At 37.9% G+C, this 14529-nt stretch overlaps 1 protein-coding gene across 6 annotated transcripts in view; it reads left to right on the forward strand.

The window, feature by feature from the left end:
• The window catches only part of CNTN6 (contactin 6), a 356073-nt gene that overhangs the window by 331411 nt on the left and 10133 nt on the right, over nucleotides 1-14529 (forward strand). For all 6 annotated transcript variants that reach the window (XM_032149519.2, XM_058437172.1, XM_032149518.2 and 3 more), the window contains one exon: nucleotides 13875-13987. In XM_032149519.2, coding sequence (XP_032005410.1) covers nucleotides 13875-13987 — 113 coding nt within the window. The remainder of the gene's footprint in view (nucleotides 1-13874; nucleotides 13988-14529) is intronic.

Here is a 14529-nt window from a genome sequence, read left to right on the forward strand (position 1 = left end):
ATCTGCTGTTCTGCAGCCACCGCTGCTGACACCCAGCCAAACAGGGTCTGGAGTGGACCTCTAGTAAACTCCAACAGACCTGCAGCTGAGGGTCCTGTCTGGTAGAAGGAAAACTAACAAACAGAAAGGACATCCACACCAAAAATCCATCTGTACATCACCATCATCAAAGACCAAAAGTAGATAAAACCACAAAGATGGGGAAAAAACAGAGCAGAAAAACTGGAAACTCTAAAAAGCAGAGCACCTCTCCTCCTCCAAAGGAACGCAGTTTCTCACTAGCAACAGAACAAAGCTGGACGGACAGTGACTTTGACGAGTTGAGAGAAGAAGGCTTCAGATGATCAAACTACTCCTAGCTACGGGAGGAAATTCAAAACAATAGCAAAGAAGTTAAAAACTTTGAAAAAAATTAGACGAATGGATAACTAGAATAACCAATGGAGAGAAGGGCTTAAAGGAGCTGATGGAGCTGAAAGCCAAGTATCGAGAACTATGCGAACATTGCAGAAGCCTCGGTAGCCGATGCGATCAACCGGAAGAAAGGGTATCAGTGATGGAAGATGAAATGAATGAAATGAAGCGAGAAGGGAAGTTTAGAGAAAAAAGAATAAAAAGAAACGAACAAAGCCTCCAAGAAATTTGGGACTATGTGAAAAGACCAAACCTATGTCTGATTGGTGTACCTGAAAATGATGGGGAGAATGGAACCAAGTTGGAAAACACTCTGCAAGATATTATCCAGGAGAACTTCCCCAATCTAGCAAGGCAGGCCAACATTCAGATTCAGGAAATACAGAGAACGCCACAAAGATACTCCTCGAGAAGAGCAACTCCAAGACACATAATTGTCAGATTCACCAAAGTTGAAATGAAGGAAAAAATGTTAAGGGCGGCCAGAGAGAAAGGTCGGGTTACCCACAAAGGGAAGCCCATCAGACAAACAGCTGATCTCTCGGCAGAAACTCTACAAGCCAGAAGAGAGTGGGGGCCGATATTCAACGTTCTTAAAGAAAAGAATTTTCAACCCAGAATTTCATATCCAGCCAAACTAAGCTTCATAAATGAAGAAGAAATAAAATACTTTACAGACAAGCAAATGCTGAGTGATTTTGTCACCACCAGGCCTGCCCTAAAAGAGGTCCTGAAGGAAGCACTAAACATGGAAAGGAACAACAGGTAGCAGCCCCTGCAAAAACATGCCAAATTGTAAAGACCATCGAGACTAGGAAGAACCTGCATCAACTAACGAGGAAAATAACCAACTAACATCATAATGACAGGATCAAATTCACACATAACAATATTAACTTTAAGTGTAAATGGGCTAAATGCTCCAATTAAAAGACACAGACTGGCAAAATGGATAAGGAGTCAGGACCCATCAGTGTGCTGTATTCAGGAAACCCATCTCACGTGCAGAGACACACATAGACTCAAAATAAAGGGATGGAGGAAGATCTATCAAGCAAATGGGAAACAAAAAAAGGCAGGGGTTGCAATCCTAGTCTCTAATAAAATAGACTGTAAACCAATAAAGATCAAAAGAAACAAAGAAGGCCATTACATAATGGTAAAGGGATCAATTCCACAAGAAGAGCTAACTATCCTAAATATATATGCACCCAACACAGGAGCACCCAGATTCATAAAGCAAGTCCTGTGTGACCTACAAAGGGACTTAAACTCCCACACAATAATAATGGGAGATTTTAACACCCCACTGTCAACATTAGACAGATCAACGAGACAGAAAGTTAACAAGGATATCCAGGAATTGAACTCAGCTCTGCACAAAGTGGACCTAATAGACACTACAGAACTCTCCACCCCAAATCAACAGAATATACATTTTTTTCAGCACCACACCACACCTATTCCAAAACTGACCACATAGTTGGAAGTAAAGCTCTCCTCGGCAAATGTAAAAGAACAGAAATTATAACAAACTGTCTCTCAGACCACAGTGCAGTCAAACTAGAACTCAGGATTAAGAAACTCACTCAAAACCACTCAATTACATGGAAACTGAACAACCTGCTCATGAATGACTATTGGGTACATAATGAAATGAAGGCAGAAATAAAGATGTTCTTTGAAACCAACGAGAACAAAGACGCAACATACCAGAATCTCTGGGACACATTCGAAGCAGTGTGTAGAGGGAAATTTACAGCACTAAATGCCCACAAGAGAAAGCAGGAAAGATCCAAAATTGACACCCTAACATCACAATTAAAAGAACTAGAAAAGTAAGAGCAAACACATTCAAAAGCTAGCAGAAGGCTAGAAATAACTAAAATCAGAACAGAACTGAAGGAAATAGAGACACAAAAAACCCTTCAAAAAATTAATGAATCCAGGAGCTGGTTTTTTGAAAAGATCAACAAAATTGATAGACCGCTAGCAAGACTAATAAAAAAGAAAAGAGAGAAGAATCAAATAGATGAAATAAAAAATGAAAAAGGGGATATCAACACCAATCCCACAGAAATACAGTCCACCCTCAGAGAATACTACAAACACCTCTATGAAAATAAACTAGAAAATCTAGAAGAAATGGATAAATTCCTTGACAAATACACCCTCCCAAGACTAAACCAGGAAGAAGTTGAATCTCTGAATAGACCAATAACAGGCTCTGAAATTGTGGCAATAATCAATAGCTTACCAACAAAAAAGAGTCCAGGACCTGATGGATTCACAGACGAATTCTACCAGAAGTACAAGGAGGAACTGGTACCATTCCTTCTGAAACTATTCCAATCGATAGAAAAAGAGGGAATCCTCCCTAACACATTTGATGAGGCCAGCATCGTCCTGATACCAAAGCCTGGCAGAGACATAACCAAAAAAGAGAATTTCAGACCAATATCCTTGATGAACATTGATGCAAAAATCCTCAATAAAATACTGGCAAACCGAATCCAGCAGCACATCAAAAAGCTTATCCACCACGATCAAGTGGGCTTCATCCCTGGGATGCAAGGCTGGTTCAACATACACAAATCAATAAATGTAATCCAGCATATAAACAGAACCAAAGACAAAAACCACATGATTATCTCAATAGATGCAGAAAAGGCCTTTGACAAAATTCAACAACCCTTCATGCTAAAAACTCTCAATAAATTAGGTATTGATGGGACCTATCTCAAAATAATAAGAGCTATCTATGACAGACCCACAGCCAATATCATACTGAATGGGCAAAAACTGGAAGCATTCCCTTTGAAAACTGGCACAACACAGGGATGCCCTCTCTCACCACTCCTATTCAACATAGTGTTGGAAGTTCTGGCCAGGGCAATCAGGCAGGAGAAGGAAATAAAGGGTATTCAATTAGGAAAGGAGGAAGTCAAATTGTCCCTGTTTGCAGAGACATGATTGTATATCTAGAACCCCATCATCTCAGCCCAAAATCTCCTTAAGCTGATTAGCAACTTCAGCAAAGTCTCAGGATACAAAATCAATGTACAAAAATCACAAGCATTCTTGTACACCAATCACAGACAAACAGAGAGCCAATTCATGAGTGAACTCCCATTCACAATTGCTTCAAAGAGAATAAAATACCTAGGAAACCAACTTACAAGGGATGTGAAGGACCTCTTCAAGGAGAACTACAAACCACTGCTCAATGAAATAAAAGAGGATACAAACGAATGGAAGAACATTCCATGCTCATGGGTTGGAAGAATCAATATCGTTGAAATGGCCATACTGCTCAAGGTAATTTATAGATTCAATGCCATCCCCATCAAGCTACCAATGACTTTCTTCACAGAATTGGAAAAAACTACTTTAAAGTTCATATGGGACCAAAAAAGAGCCCTCATCGCCAAGTCAATCCTAAGCCAAAAGAACAAAGCTGGAGGCATCACACTACCTGACTTCAAACTATACTACAAGGCTACAGTAACCGAAACAGCATGGTACTGGTGCCACACAGAGACATAGATCAATGGAACAGAACAGAGTCCTCAGAAATAGTGCCGCATATCTACAACTATCTGATCTTTGACAAACCTGACAAAAACAAGAAAAGGGGAAAGGATTCCCTATTTAATAAATGGTGCTGGGAAAACTGGCTAGCCATATGTAGAAAGCTGAAACTGGATCCCTTCCTTACACTTTATACAAAATTTAATTCAAGATGGATTAAAGACTTAAATGTTAGACCTAAAACCATTAAAATCCTACAAGAAAACCTAGGCAATACCATTCAGGACATAGGCGTGGGCAAGGACTTCATGTCTAAAACACCAAAAGCAATGGCAACAAAAGCCAAAATTGACAAATGGGATCTAATTAAACTAAAGAGCTTCTGCACAGCAAAAGAAACTACCATCAGAGTGAACAGGCAACCTACAGAACGGGAGAAAATTTTTGCAACCTACTCATCTGACAAAGGGCTAATATCCAGAATATACTATGAACTCAAACAAATTTACAAGAAAAAAACAAACAACCCCATCGAAAAGTGGGCAAAGGACATGAACAGACACTTCTCAAAAGAAGACACTTATGCAGCCAAAAAACACATGAAAAAATGTTCATCATCACCGGCCATCCTAGAAATGCAAATCAAAACCACAGTGAGATACCATCTCACACCAGTTAGAATGGCCATCATTAAAAACTCAGGAAACAACAGGTGCTGGAGAGGATGTGGAGAAATAGGAACACTTTTATACTGTTGGTGGGACTGTAAACTAGTTCAACCATTGTGGCAGTCAGTGTGGCGATTCCTCAGGGATCTAGAACTAGAAATACCATTTGACCCAGCCATCCCATTACTGGGTATATACCCAAAGGACTATAAATCATGCTGCTATAAAGACACATGCACACGTATGTTTATTGCGGCACTATTCACAATAGCAAAGACTTGGAACCAACCCAAATGTCCAACAACGATAGACTGGATTAAGAAAATGTGGCACATATACACCATGGAATACTATGCAGCCATAAAAAAAGATGAGTTCGTGTCCTTTGTAGGGACATGGATGAAACTGGAAAACATCATTCTCAGTAAACTATCGCAAGGACAAAAAACCAAACACCGCATGTTCTCACTCAGAGGTGAGAACTGAACAACGAGAACTCATGGACACAGGAAGGGGAACATCACACTCCGGGGACTGTTGTGGGGTGGGGGGAGGGGGGAGGGACAGCATCAGGAGATATACCTAATGCTAAATGACGAGTTAATGGGTGCGGCAAAACAACATGGCACATGGATACAGATGTAACAAACCTGCACATTGTGCACATGTACCCTAAAACCTAAAGTATAATAAAAAAATAAAAATAAAAAATAAAGTTATTCCCCTGATGCGTATGTTTGTCCTGTCCAAAAGAATTTAGGAACCATCTCAGAGAATAGGCCCTTGATTAAATAGATTATCCAGTCATTTCCACATAACCAGATCAACTGTCAGAGATTCATGTTCCAAATCTGGGTACATCATTGACTCATGACTTGAAATAGGACAAGGCATTCCATTTTTCTGCTTTCATGTTCTTATCTATTAAATAGAAATTATCTCTGTCCTCACTCCTTCCCAAATTATCCATGAGGCATAAACAAGGTACTGATTCTGGAAGCATCTTAGAAAATACGAAGTGCTGTGGAACTGCAAAAGCCTGTGGAGCAAAAATTTTTGAACCAGCTTTCCTCCAGTCCACCCAGTTTTAGACAGACTGGGCTGTGAGTTATTTTCAAGAATGGATTAGTTAACAATGAAGTTCTATTCCTTTTCCTGTTTTACTCAATGTTGACTAAATCGATGAAGTTATTGCCAGATAACTTGGATGTATGATTTGCTTCTTTGGTCTTTCTGGAGTGGTTTAGCTTCTTTCAGCTAATCTGCAAATCTGAATGAAAATCTCCAATCAATCAGCAGTTTTCAGATTACCTAGACATTTAGTTCTTGTTGACTGAGAGATGCCAAACTCACAGACACTCTTGTGTGTAATTCAGTTTCTATCTCAAGCAAAATCAAGAGTGATTAGAAATGTGTAAGAAACATTAAAAAAAAACAGATTGTATCATGGTAGACTGACAGACATTTTAGTGCAGTTATTGAGCCAAGACCCAGGTCAACTTTTATTATACATAATCCCATCAACCAGTTTAAGGTAGATTGAACTTGAACACTGAACTAATCATTTACCTCAGGAAGAGAGAGATATATCCATACGACGTATTTAATACATATATATACGTTTTAAAATTCTTATTGAGATTTTCTGTATGATATATACATATATATATATATATATATTCACATCTCACTACTGATTTTATATAAATATATAAAAGTGAGTAGCCCCACACTCCCTTGACCTCAAGGGCAGTCTTTGAAGCACCTTCTTCCCTGCTATTCTTAAGCACTGGGTGGATCTGATTGCCCAGATAGGGCACTGCCTTTCCCCAAGGTCACACAGCAATGAAGAGGGACAGATGGAGGACAGGGGGCCTAGATGTGCAGGCAGCCCCACACAGTCTCATTGGAGTATGAGGGGCCCAGGCCTCAGCTACATAGGAGAACTGCTCCTTGCTGCTGGGCCAGTAGGTGCCCTCCATCTGCCGCATCTCCTGAAGCTTCCGCACCAATAGTGCCAGCCCCACCGCCAGGAACAAGAGGGCCAGGAATCAGAGGACCAAGATGATAGCAGTGACGGCCCCCCTGAAACAGGGCTCTATTGGAGCCGGAGCTGGTGGGTGTAGGCAAAACAATGCTAATCTCATTTGCAGAAGGGGTTGATATTTGCGCCCAGGGTCATTCCTGGGGATGACAGCAGCGGCAGGCCCAGCGCCAGGGGCAGCCCCAGGCTGAGTTGGGTAATGGGTTGACAGTGCCAAGGAAGGCGCTGACACTGCCAAGGACAGCACACCCCTCTTACAGCATACAGGGCGGGCCGTGGGCACCTGCAACGTGACACCTGACCCAGGCGTCTTTGAAGTCGCTCTGTATATAATATATCTATATGTATATATAGATATATATTTATTTATCAGAAAATCTCAATAATAATTTTTTCTGTCATCTGAATTTGCTAGTTTCATTGTCCATGCAACCTAAATTAACATGTTAGTTTGTGCTAAATTATTCTATGTTTTTAAGCAGAAAAAAATCCTTGTTTTTGACACTAAATTTGTTCAGTTGGCCCAGTTGATCCTACAAATGCGTTGGACGGAAATTCACATCAAATGCTAAAGATTATTGGTTTGTCTGATGGTTAACATATGATCAATTTGTCAAAGAGTAGGAGATATAAGTTTTTGAAAACAGTTTAATTAACAATGAGTAATTTCACCCAAGACACAACATTAGAATACCTCTGCTAAGGAAAAAGTGAAATAATAATCAAAAATTCTAAACTGAAGATTAGTGTTTCTTTAAGTATTCAGCTTTCTTAACTAAATCAAACAAGAAAAACCTCTGTAATTCCTAGATATCTAGTTTCAATATCTCTTAAATTTGACTCTTACCAGCCTATATGCTTCAGTGACCCTATAAAAATAGCCAACAAGCACCTGAGAATAAGAAGAATATACAAGTCTCCATCCCTTTGTATTTAAATACCTATTCAACGTCTCATTTTATTACTTTGACATTCTAATTCACAGACATTGTGAAAGCAGAAGAGTAACTTTTCTATTATTCTATTAATGGCCTTAAACTCAGTGTTTTAAAATAATAAAAGTTGGGTATCATACATTTTTGGAGGTCAGGAGTTAGATAGGGGTTTGACTGGGTAGAAATCCAGATGTGCTCAAGGGCTGCACTAGCTTTGGAAGCTCCAAAGCGTAATTTGTTTCCTGTTTTCTGGCTTTTGGAGACCACCCACATCCCTGGGCTTGTGACCCTCCTTAGGCTTGTGACACCTTTCTCCATGTTCAATGCCAGCAACAGTAGGGTACCTTCACATCTCTGCCTCTGACCCTCTGCTTCTGTCATCACAACTCCTCTCTCACTTTCTTGCTTCCCTCTTTCCCTTGTAAGGACCCTCCTGATGACATTGGAGCCAACTGAATCATCCAAGATTATTTCCTCATCTCCAGATTCTTACCTTAATCACATTTGCAAACTCCTTTTCCATATAAAGTAATGTGTCCACAGGTACTGGAGATTAGGATGTGATCATGTTTTGGGGGATCCTTATTTTGCTTACCACAGTTTAAAAATGTTGAGCACGTCTATGTCCCCAGCCCTGTATTAACTTTATCATACTATATCTCACTTAATTATTACAATAAGTCAAGGAGTTTGGTATTTTCATTTCTAGATAGGAGGACACAAATGCTTAGAAAGATTTTGTCATGGCCTCTGTTAGACTGATGAGCATGAAATCTCTTCATCCCACTACCACTGTGCTCCTTTATCATCTTCCTCCCTAACCATCCCAACAGTTTCTCTCCCTGACTCTCAAATCTTCCATCTAAACCTCAAACTGCTTTGAAATTTTTCCTCCTAAAATGCCGTCATACTTCTCTTCTCTTCATCAAATGTCATTGTCTCCTCTATTCCAGAGAATGAAGACTAAGAAAAAGGCAAGCAAGGTCTTTCACAATGTGTCTCAAAGCTCCTTTGTATATCATTCCTCTTCTAGCCCTGACATCCCAAACTTACTGATCTGAAGTTTAACATTCACTTACCTGGCTTCATGAAATCTCTCAGCTTGTAGTACCCCTGCCAGACCTATATATGGTCAAATGGTCTTTTTTCTGCTCTATACCTTCCCCCAAAGTTTCCCCTTTAATGTATTTGCATTTTTCTAAGAATTCCAATAACTTTGGCCCATTGTGAAAGAGTGTTGGAAAAACTTAGAATGGGACTTCAGAGAGAATTGTGGATGTGGATCCCTGCTCAGCCATGTATTATCTGTGTGCCAGATCTAATTATTTGATAACTCTGAATGCATTTTCTCATCTGAAAAATAGAGATGAAGATACTTACTTCTAGCGATTTCTCTGAGAACTAAAGGATATAATGTACACCAAGGTGACCCAGAGGCTGTCATACATGAAGGCTCAGTGCATGGTAACGTGTTATTATACTCCTCCTTTAGAGGCAATTTACTTTCTTTGCATTTTTTAAAGTAAGAAAATACAGCTACTTTCTTTCTCTTTATAAATTTGTTGCAGAATTTTCTTTTCTTTAAGGGTCATAGAAGGACATCCAAAGCATGCATGAGAAACAGCTTTAATGAAACATTGATGATAACCATGATTCCAGGTGCTACTCCTCTATGTAACTTTGACTCTCCATGTCCTTGAGATGACATCAAGATTACCTCTCAATAGTGGCGACTGAAAAAATTCTGCATTCATCACACATTCAAACTGTCACTGTCTAGATTTGTAATCTGATATTTTATCTTCCATTGGAAAGTCTGAAAAAGCAGAGCTCACATTTACCAAAATCTCTGCCTGTTCTAATTGGTTAAGCTAAGGAGAAGACAGAGGTATTTTGTTTGTTTGTTTGGTTTCTTGCATGATCATCTGGTCATCTACTCAAGAGATAGTGCCTCCCATGAGCCATGCCTACAGTTAGATGCTGAGGGCCTAAGAGCAATTAAACCAAGCAAGATCTTTGCCAACCAGCAATTTCTCTTTTAGAGAAGAGGCAACCTAAAACAAGAAAAAAGACAAATGAATAAAATAATCATAAATTATGAAAAGAACAGTAAAAAAATAAATGAGAAACTAAGATGTACATAAGAAGGAGCATCTATATGGGATAGGCTATGTATTTTGATACAAAAGTAAAGATAAAGAGGAGTTAAAGGACAAAAGAACTTCCAGACAGAAGGAACAGCATATGCCGAACTTCTTAAGTATTATTGTTGCTGTTGATGATGATGATGCTAGTGTTATTAAACAAATATCAGTGATTCATCTGCAAGTACCAAAGCCTAGTGGAAATGATGGATTTCCAAAAGCAGCAGAGGTACTGCAAATATACTGTGATCCACACAGACATTACTTAAATGGAATTAAGATTTACAAGGAAAGAAAGAAAAATATTTACATCAATTCCAAGCAGAAAAGAAAAGTGCAACAAACAAAACACTACTTATATGGAAAGAAGTATTCAGACGCAGTAACTAAAAGTGTTTGCAAATGTTGGCTCAATTTGGCCCTTGACGTTGACTGACTAGCACTTTGTACTGGATTCTTTCTTGCTGCAAATATGCAATCAATCCATATTTAAACATAAAGGAAGCATTAAGCTTTTATTTTATCTTGCACTTATGTTCTTTCTCTTTTGCCCAAATGTCAACCCCATGCTGTTACTTAGAAGTGTAACATAAGAAGTTGTTTTTGAATTGAGTTCACAGTGCAAACTACAGTTGAATATAAATGCCATCTACAGAAAAATTGATTACAGGGAAACCATTAGAGCTCTGAGGGGCTAGTTTAATGTTGCTCTGTCATTTGATTAATAGAAAATGATTTAGTCTTTGGAAGTTGCCTGGAAAGATTTTAAAAATTAGAAAAGTGCTTGTTTGCTGAGTTTACCATTGACAGACTCGGTACAAACATCACGACATGTGTTTTGTGCTATCCATGTGACAATGTTTTGGTTTCTCAAGATGATAGAAATTTTAATTTTATCATAGATATTTGCAATCCAGTTTAATCAACTACATCAAACAGGAACTGTTAACAGTGCTCATATTAAGGTGATGGCCTTCTAAAGCGGCTTTCGGAAGTTTTATTTTTCAGTATCAGACATAAAGGATTGACACTGGAGAAACACCCATTGATAAAAATAAGAAAGGATGTAGACTAAGAGATATTCTAAGATAATTAGCTGAGACTCTCCCATTTTATATCCCTTTCTAAAAACATATCAAGAATCCAAGTAAGAGCAATATTATTAAGGGGAAAACTTGAATGTACACTAACTGTATCTAAGAAGTGAATCATCTGCAAACTTCAGAGTTGGATTATTAGCAACAAACCACTTCGAACACAATTGAAAAATTGATTATGTCATAACACCCCAGTGGAAAACTGCTACTCTCAGAAGACAATTAACAGTTACAGAGCTTTTTAATATATACCACTAACCAAATGAGGAACGTTTCATATTTTATTTCATATCTCATAAACTAGGAGTTACTCGTTTCATTTTATAATGGGAAAATCCGGCTCTTCGAAGAGATTGGATACAAATTCATGTCTCTCTTACATCAAAGCCCAACTCTTTTCATCTCCCAGAGAGCAAAAGAAGTAAAACATTCTAAATAATCCGTATAATTGGCTATTCAGATCCGTATAATTGGCTACTCACTCAGAATGCAACTCTTCTCATTTTATGCCCACAGAAAGTTGTGCTTCTGCTTTGGTAGATGAGGACACACATGCAAACATGTCAATGACAAAGTCATTGCCAACATCACAAACTGCTCCTTTACGTAGCTGGAAGAAATCAATTCTGTCTCCTAGCCTGTTGATTTTTTCAATGGATTTATAGTGTTGAAAACAATACTTTTTCTTAAAACAAACAAAACATACAGAAACACATAAAACATCCAGAATCCACACTGCCAATGACACCGAAGTGGTGAATTTGTATTTTCTCTGTATTGATTGTATAATGGTAATGTTAGTGCTGAATTTTAAAGAACAGAGATAAAAAGAAAGGTATCAAGAGTATACTAGATATTCAAATTGCAATATCCTGTGAGAATTTTGATATTATATCTTTTATAGCTGAGAAAAAGATTTAAAAAGGCACTGGAGGATAATTTGAGGAAGGACAGTTACAAAATAATTATTGCTGCCATTCAGACCTTTAGAAATAAATATGTTGATAAGCATTATAATTGACAAGTACATTGTACATTGACAAGAAAAGTAATGAATGCTTACTAAGCTAAAAGCTTTCAGGCCTTTAATTATGGGTTTATATTGCCAAGAAATGTACCAGGACATGGTCAATCCAATTGGCCTGTCCATCTTATAAATAGGTATGGATTGCTATGAGTCTGACTACGGCAATTGGCCTTGATCATAGGACAACATAATGAATGGATTGGCTGTATTGTGTCACCTATAGATCTGCCCAGAGCCCAGTGCATAATCAATACAGCCTGAGAGGATCACCACAGGACCCTGAGCAGTTTTCCTTAGCCATCTTATTGTATAGTCATTTATTCAACACGTATGAATTGGATGTCTCCTGTGTGCCAGGCACTGTGCTAGGGGTTAGTAATACAGAGTTGAGTAAGGCACTTGCCCTCAAGAAATTTAAAGAAACACATAACCAAGAATAAATATAATCCAATGTGATAAACCTATAATAAAATATGAACTGAGCCTCATGTAAGCATACAGGGAAACATTTCTCTATCACATCCCAACTGTACTGTAAGTGATGGAGTGAACAATAGTGATATCCCAGTGGAATTGGGGTGGAAAGAGAATGTATGGTAATATATTTGAGACACCTGGATTCAGCAATATGTGATTCTTCCAATGACACATAGGAGACTAAACAGCAGTTGACTCAAAACTCTGAAAGAAATAGTTTCCATTTCTATCAGTGTTATAATGAATTAAATATTATGCTCATTCAGCCTCACAAATTCAAAAAAGATGCCAAAAACATCTTGTTGGGCAAATTTATCTTTACTTCCACTTTCCAGATGAATTATTTTAAATCTCTCCAGTTTCTTAAATCTCAAACATAGTCATGTGGACTCAGATAAGCAGCAAGTTGTTCTGCAGAAACACTAGACTGGAAAGTGATAGACTAAGATTCATCAGCTACATGCTTTTGGATAAGTGACTTCCCAACCTGGATTCTAGTTTTCTTGTATGTAAAATTCTCTAGTTGGACTATATTCATTACTTTAGAAGCCGGATTCTAAATCTTTCATCTATTATCTCCCACCATCTCTCACCCAGACATTAATTTCAGAAAACTAAAAGTCGCAGTTTGGATTTATAAGTTGATGTCCTTTGGGATGATCAATCAGTTTGTGATGATTTTTCCCTGTTCTGGGTTCCCCAAAGCTCCATTTATTTTAAATGGCATGCATCTTTCACATTGTCTAGACACAGTTGATTAAGCTAAGATACACATATGACCAAATGAAGTCAATCATCAGCTTTCTCAGGGGAATTCGAACTTGGACTATCTCTGAACAGAGGAGGTTTTAAATTTTAGGTGTGGTGAACAGTCGTGATTTCTGCCATGTACAGTGAGAATGACAAAGGTGCTGTCTGGCAAGATGAGCATGCAGCAGACCTTGCTTCAATAAGCAGAGTGAAGACTGTGGCTTTTTGACATTTTTTTCTCTCCTCAGACTCTGCTGCAATCTTGCATGAGTTATAAGAAATATCCTTCATAATTTACTACAAATATTTTGCTTAAAATATCTTGAATTAGTTGTGTTACAATTAGAAACCTAACTAATACAATGTTAAAAAGTAAAGAATTTTAGGAATGAACATCTATGTGTTGATATATACAAAATGTTTGCAACTTGAATTTGCCAAACATGTTCATTGATTGATGGCCAAATGGAATCCTAGATAAAGAGACCCTCTGTCTGTTTATGTATGATAAAGTAAACAAACTCAACAGCAATGATTAATAAATTAATACTGGACATGCAGAAAGCCATTATTAATTCATAAGTCTGTCACAAAGGCATTCCCAAATGACCAGATTTGAATAAATTTGCTTACTGTGATTAGAATTAATATGTTTCAAATGACACTGAAAACATTTTAGCTCCTATGCAAATCATCGAAGACTTATTTTTTCATTTCATGTTGATGCATCATACAGTGACCATGAGCTAATTAACTTTAATTTGGATCTTTGATTATCTCTTTAAAGCTCCAAGCCAACCACCAGCAAACATTGCCTGGAAGCTGACAAACTCTAAATTATGCTTGAACTGGGAGCATGTAAAAACCATGGAAAATGAGTCTGAAGTTTTGGGGTACAAGGTGAGTGTTTAGTTTTTCCTTTAATCATATCAATTAAGTTACTAAGGAATGAAACATGTGACACCCAAATAGAAAACAAATTGGATGCATATGGAAACACTGGAATCTTTTTCAAAATTATTTCGAAAATACCATTGCTGCTTTCTAATTTTCCATTGAAAAGGTTTTATATTAGGAGGTCCAGTAATGTACTAGGGAACATCAATAAATCAAAGTCCATAGGATATAACATTTTTTCTTCAAGTGACATCCCTTGCCATCATAAGATGATGGCTCATGTGCATAGTAGATGTGATGACAATGAGATAAAAAAATATATCTAAATAGAGATTTTAGAACTTAGGCTGCAGTATGATGTGATCTTTTAACAGCATAAAAGGCATCTAACAAGAGTACAATCAAGTACCCAGAGCAAATCATTTCTATCAGTGACAATGGACACCATCTCTTGGCAGACATATATTCAACATTTGAAATGGGTCCAAACTGAACAGTGACTTTCCACAGCAAGCTCCAATGATAACAGCCTCAAGCTATTTAAC

Source organism: Hylobates moloch, unplaced genomic scaffold, assembly GCF_009828535.3.
Source record: "Hylobates moloch isolate HMO894 unplaced genomic scaffold, HMol_V3 SCAFFOLD_4, whole genome shotgun sequence".
Lineage (NCBI taxonomy): Eukaryota > Metazoa > Chordata > Mammalia > Primates > Hylobatidae > Hylobates > Hylobates moloch.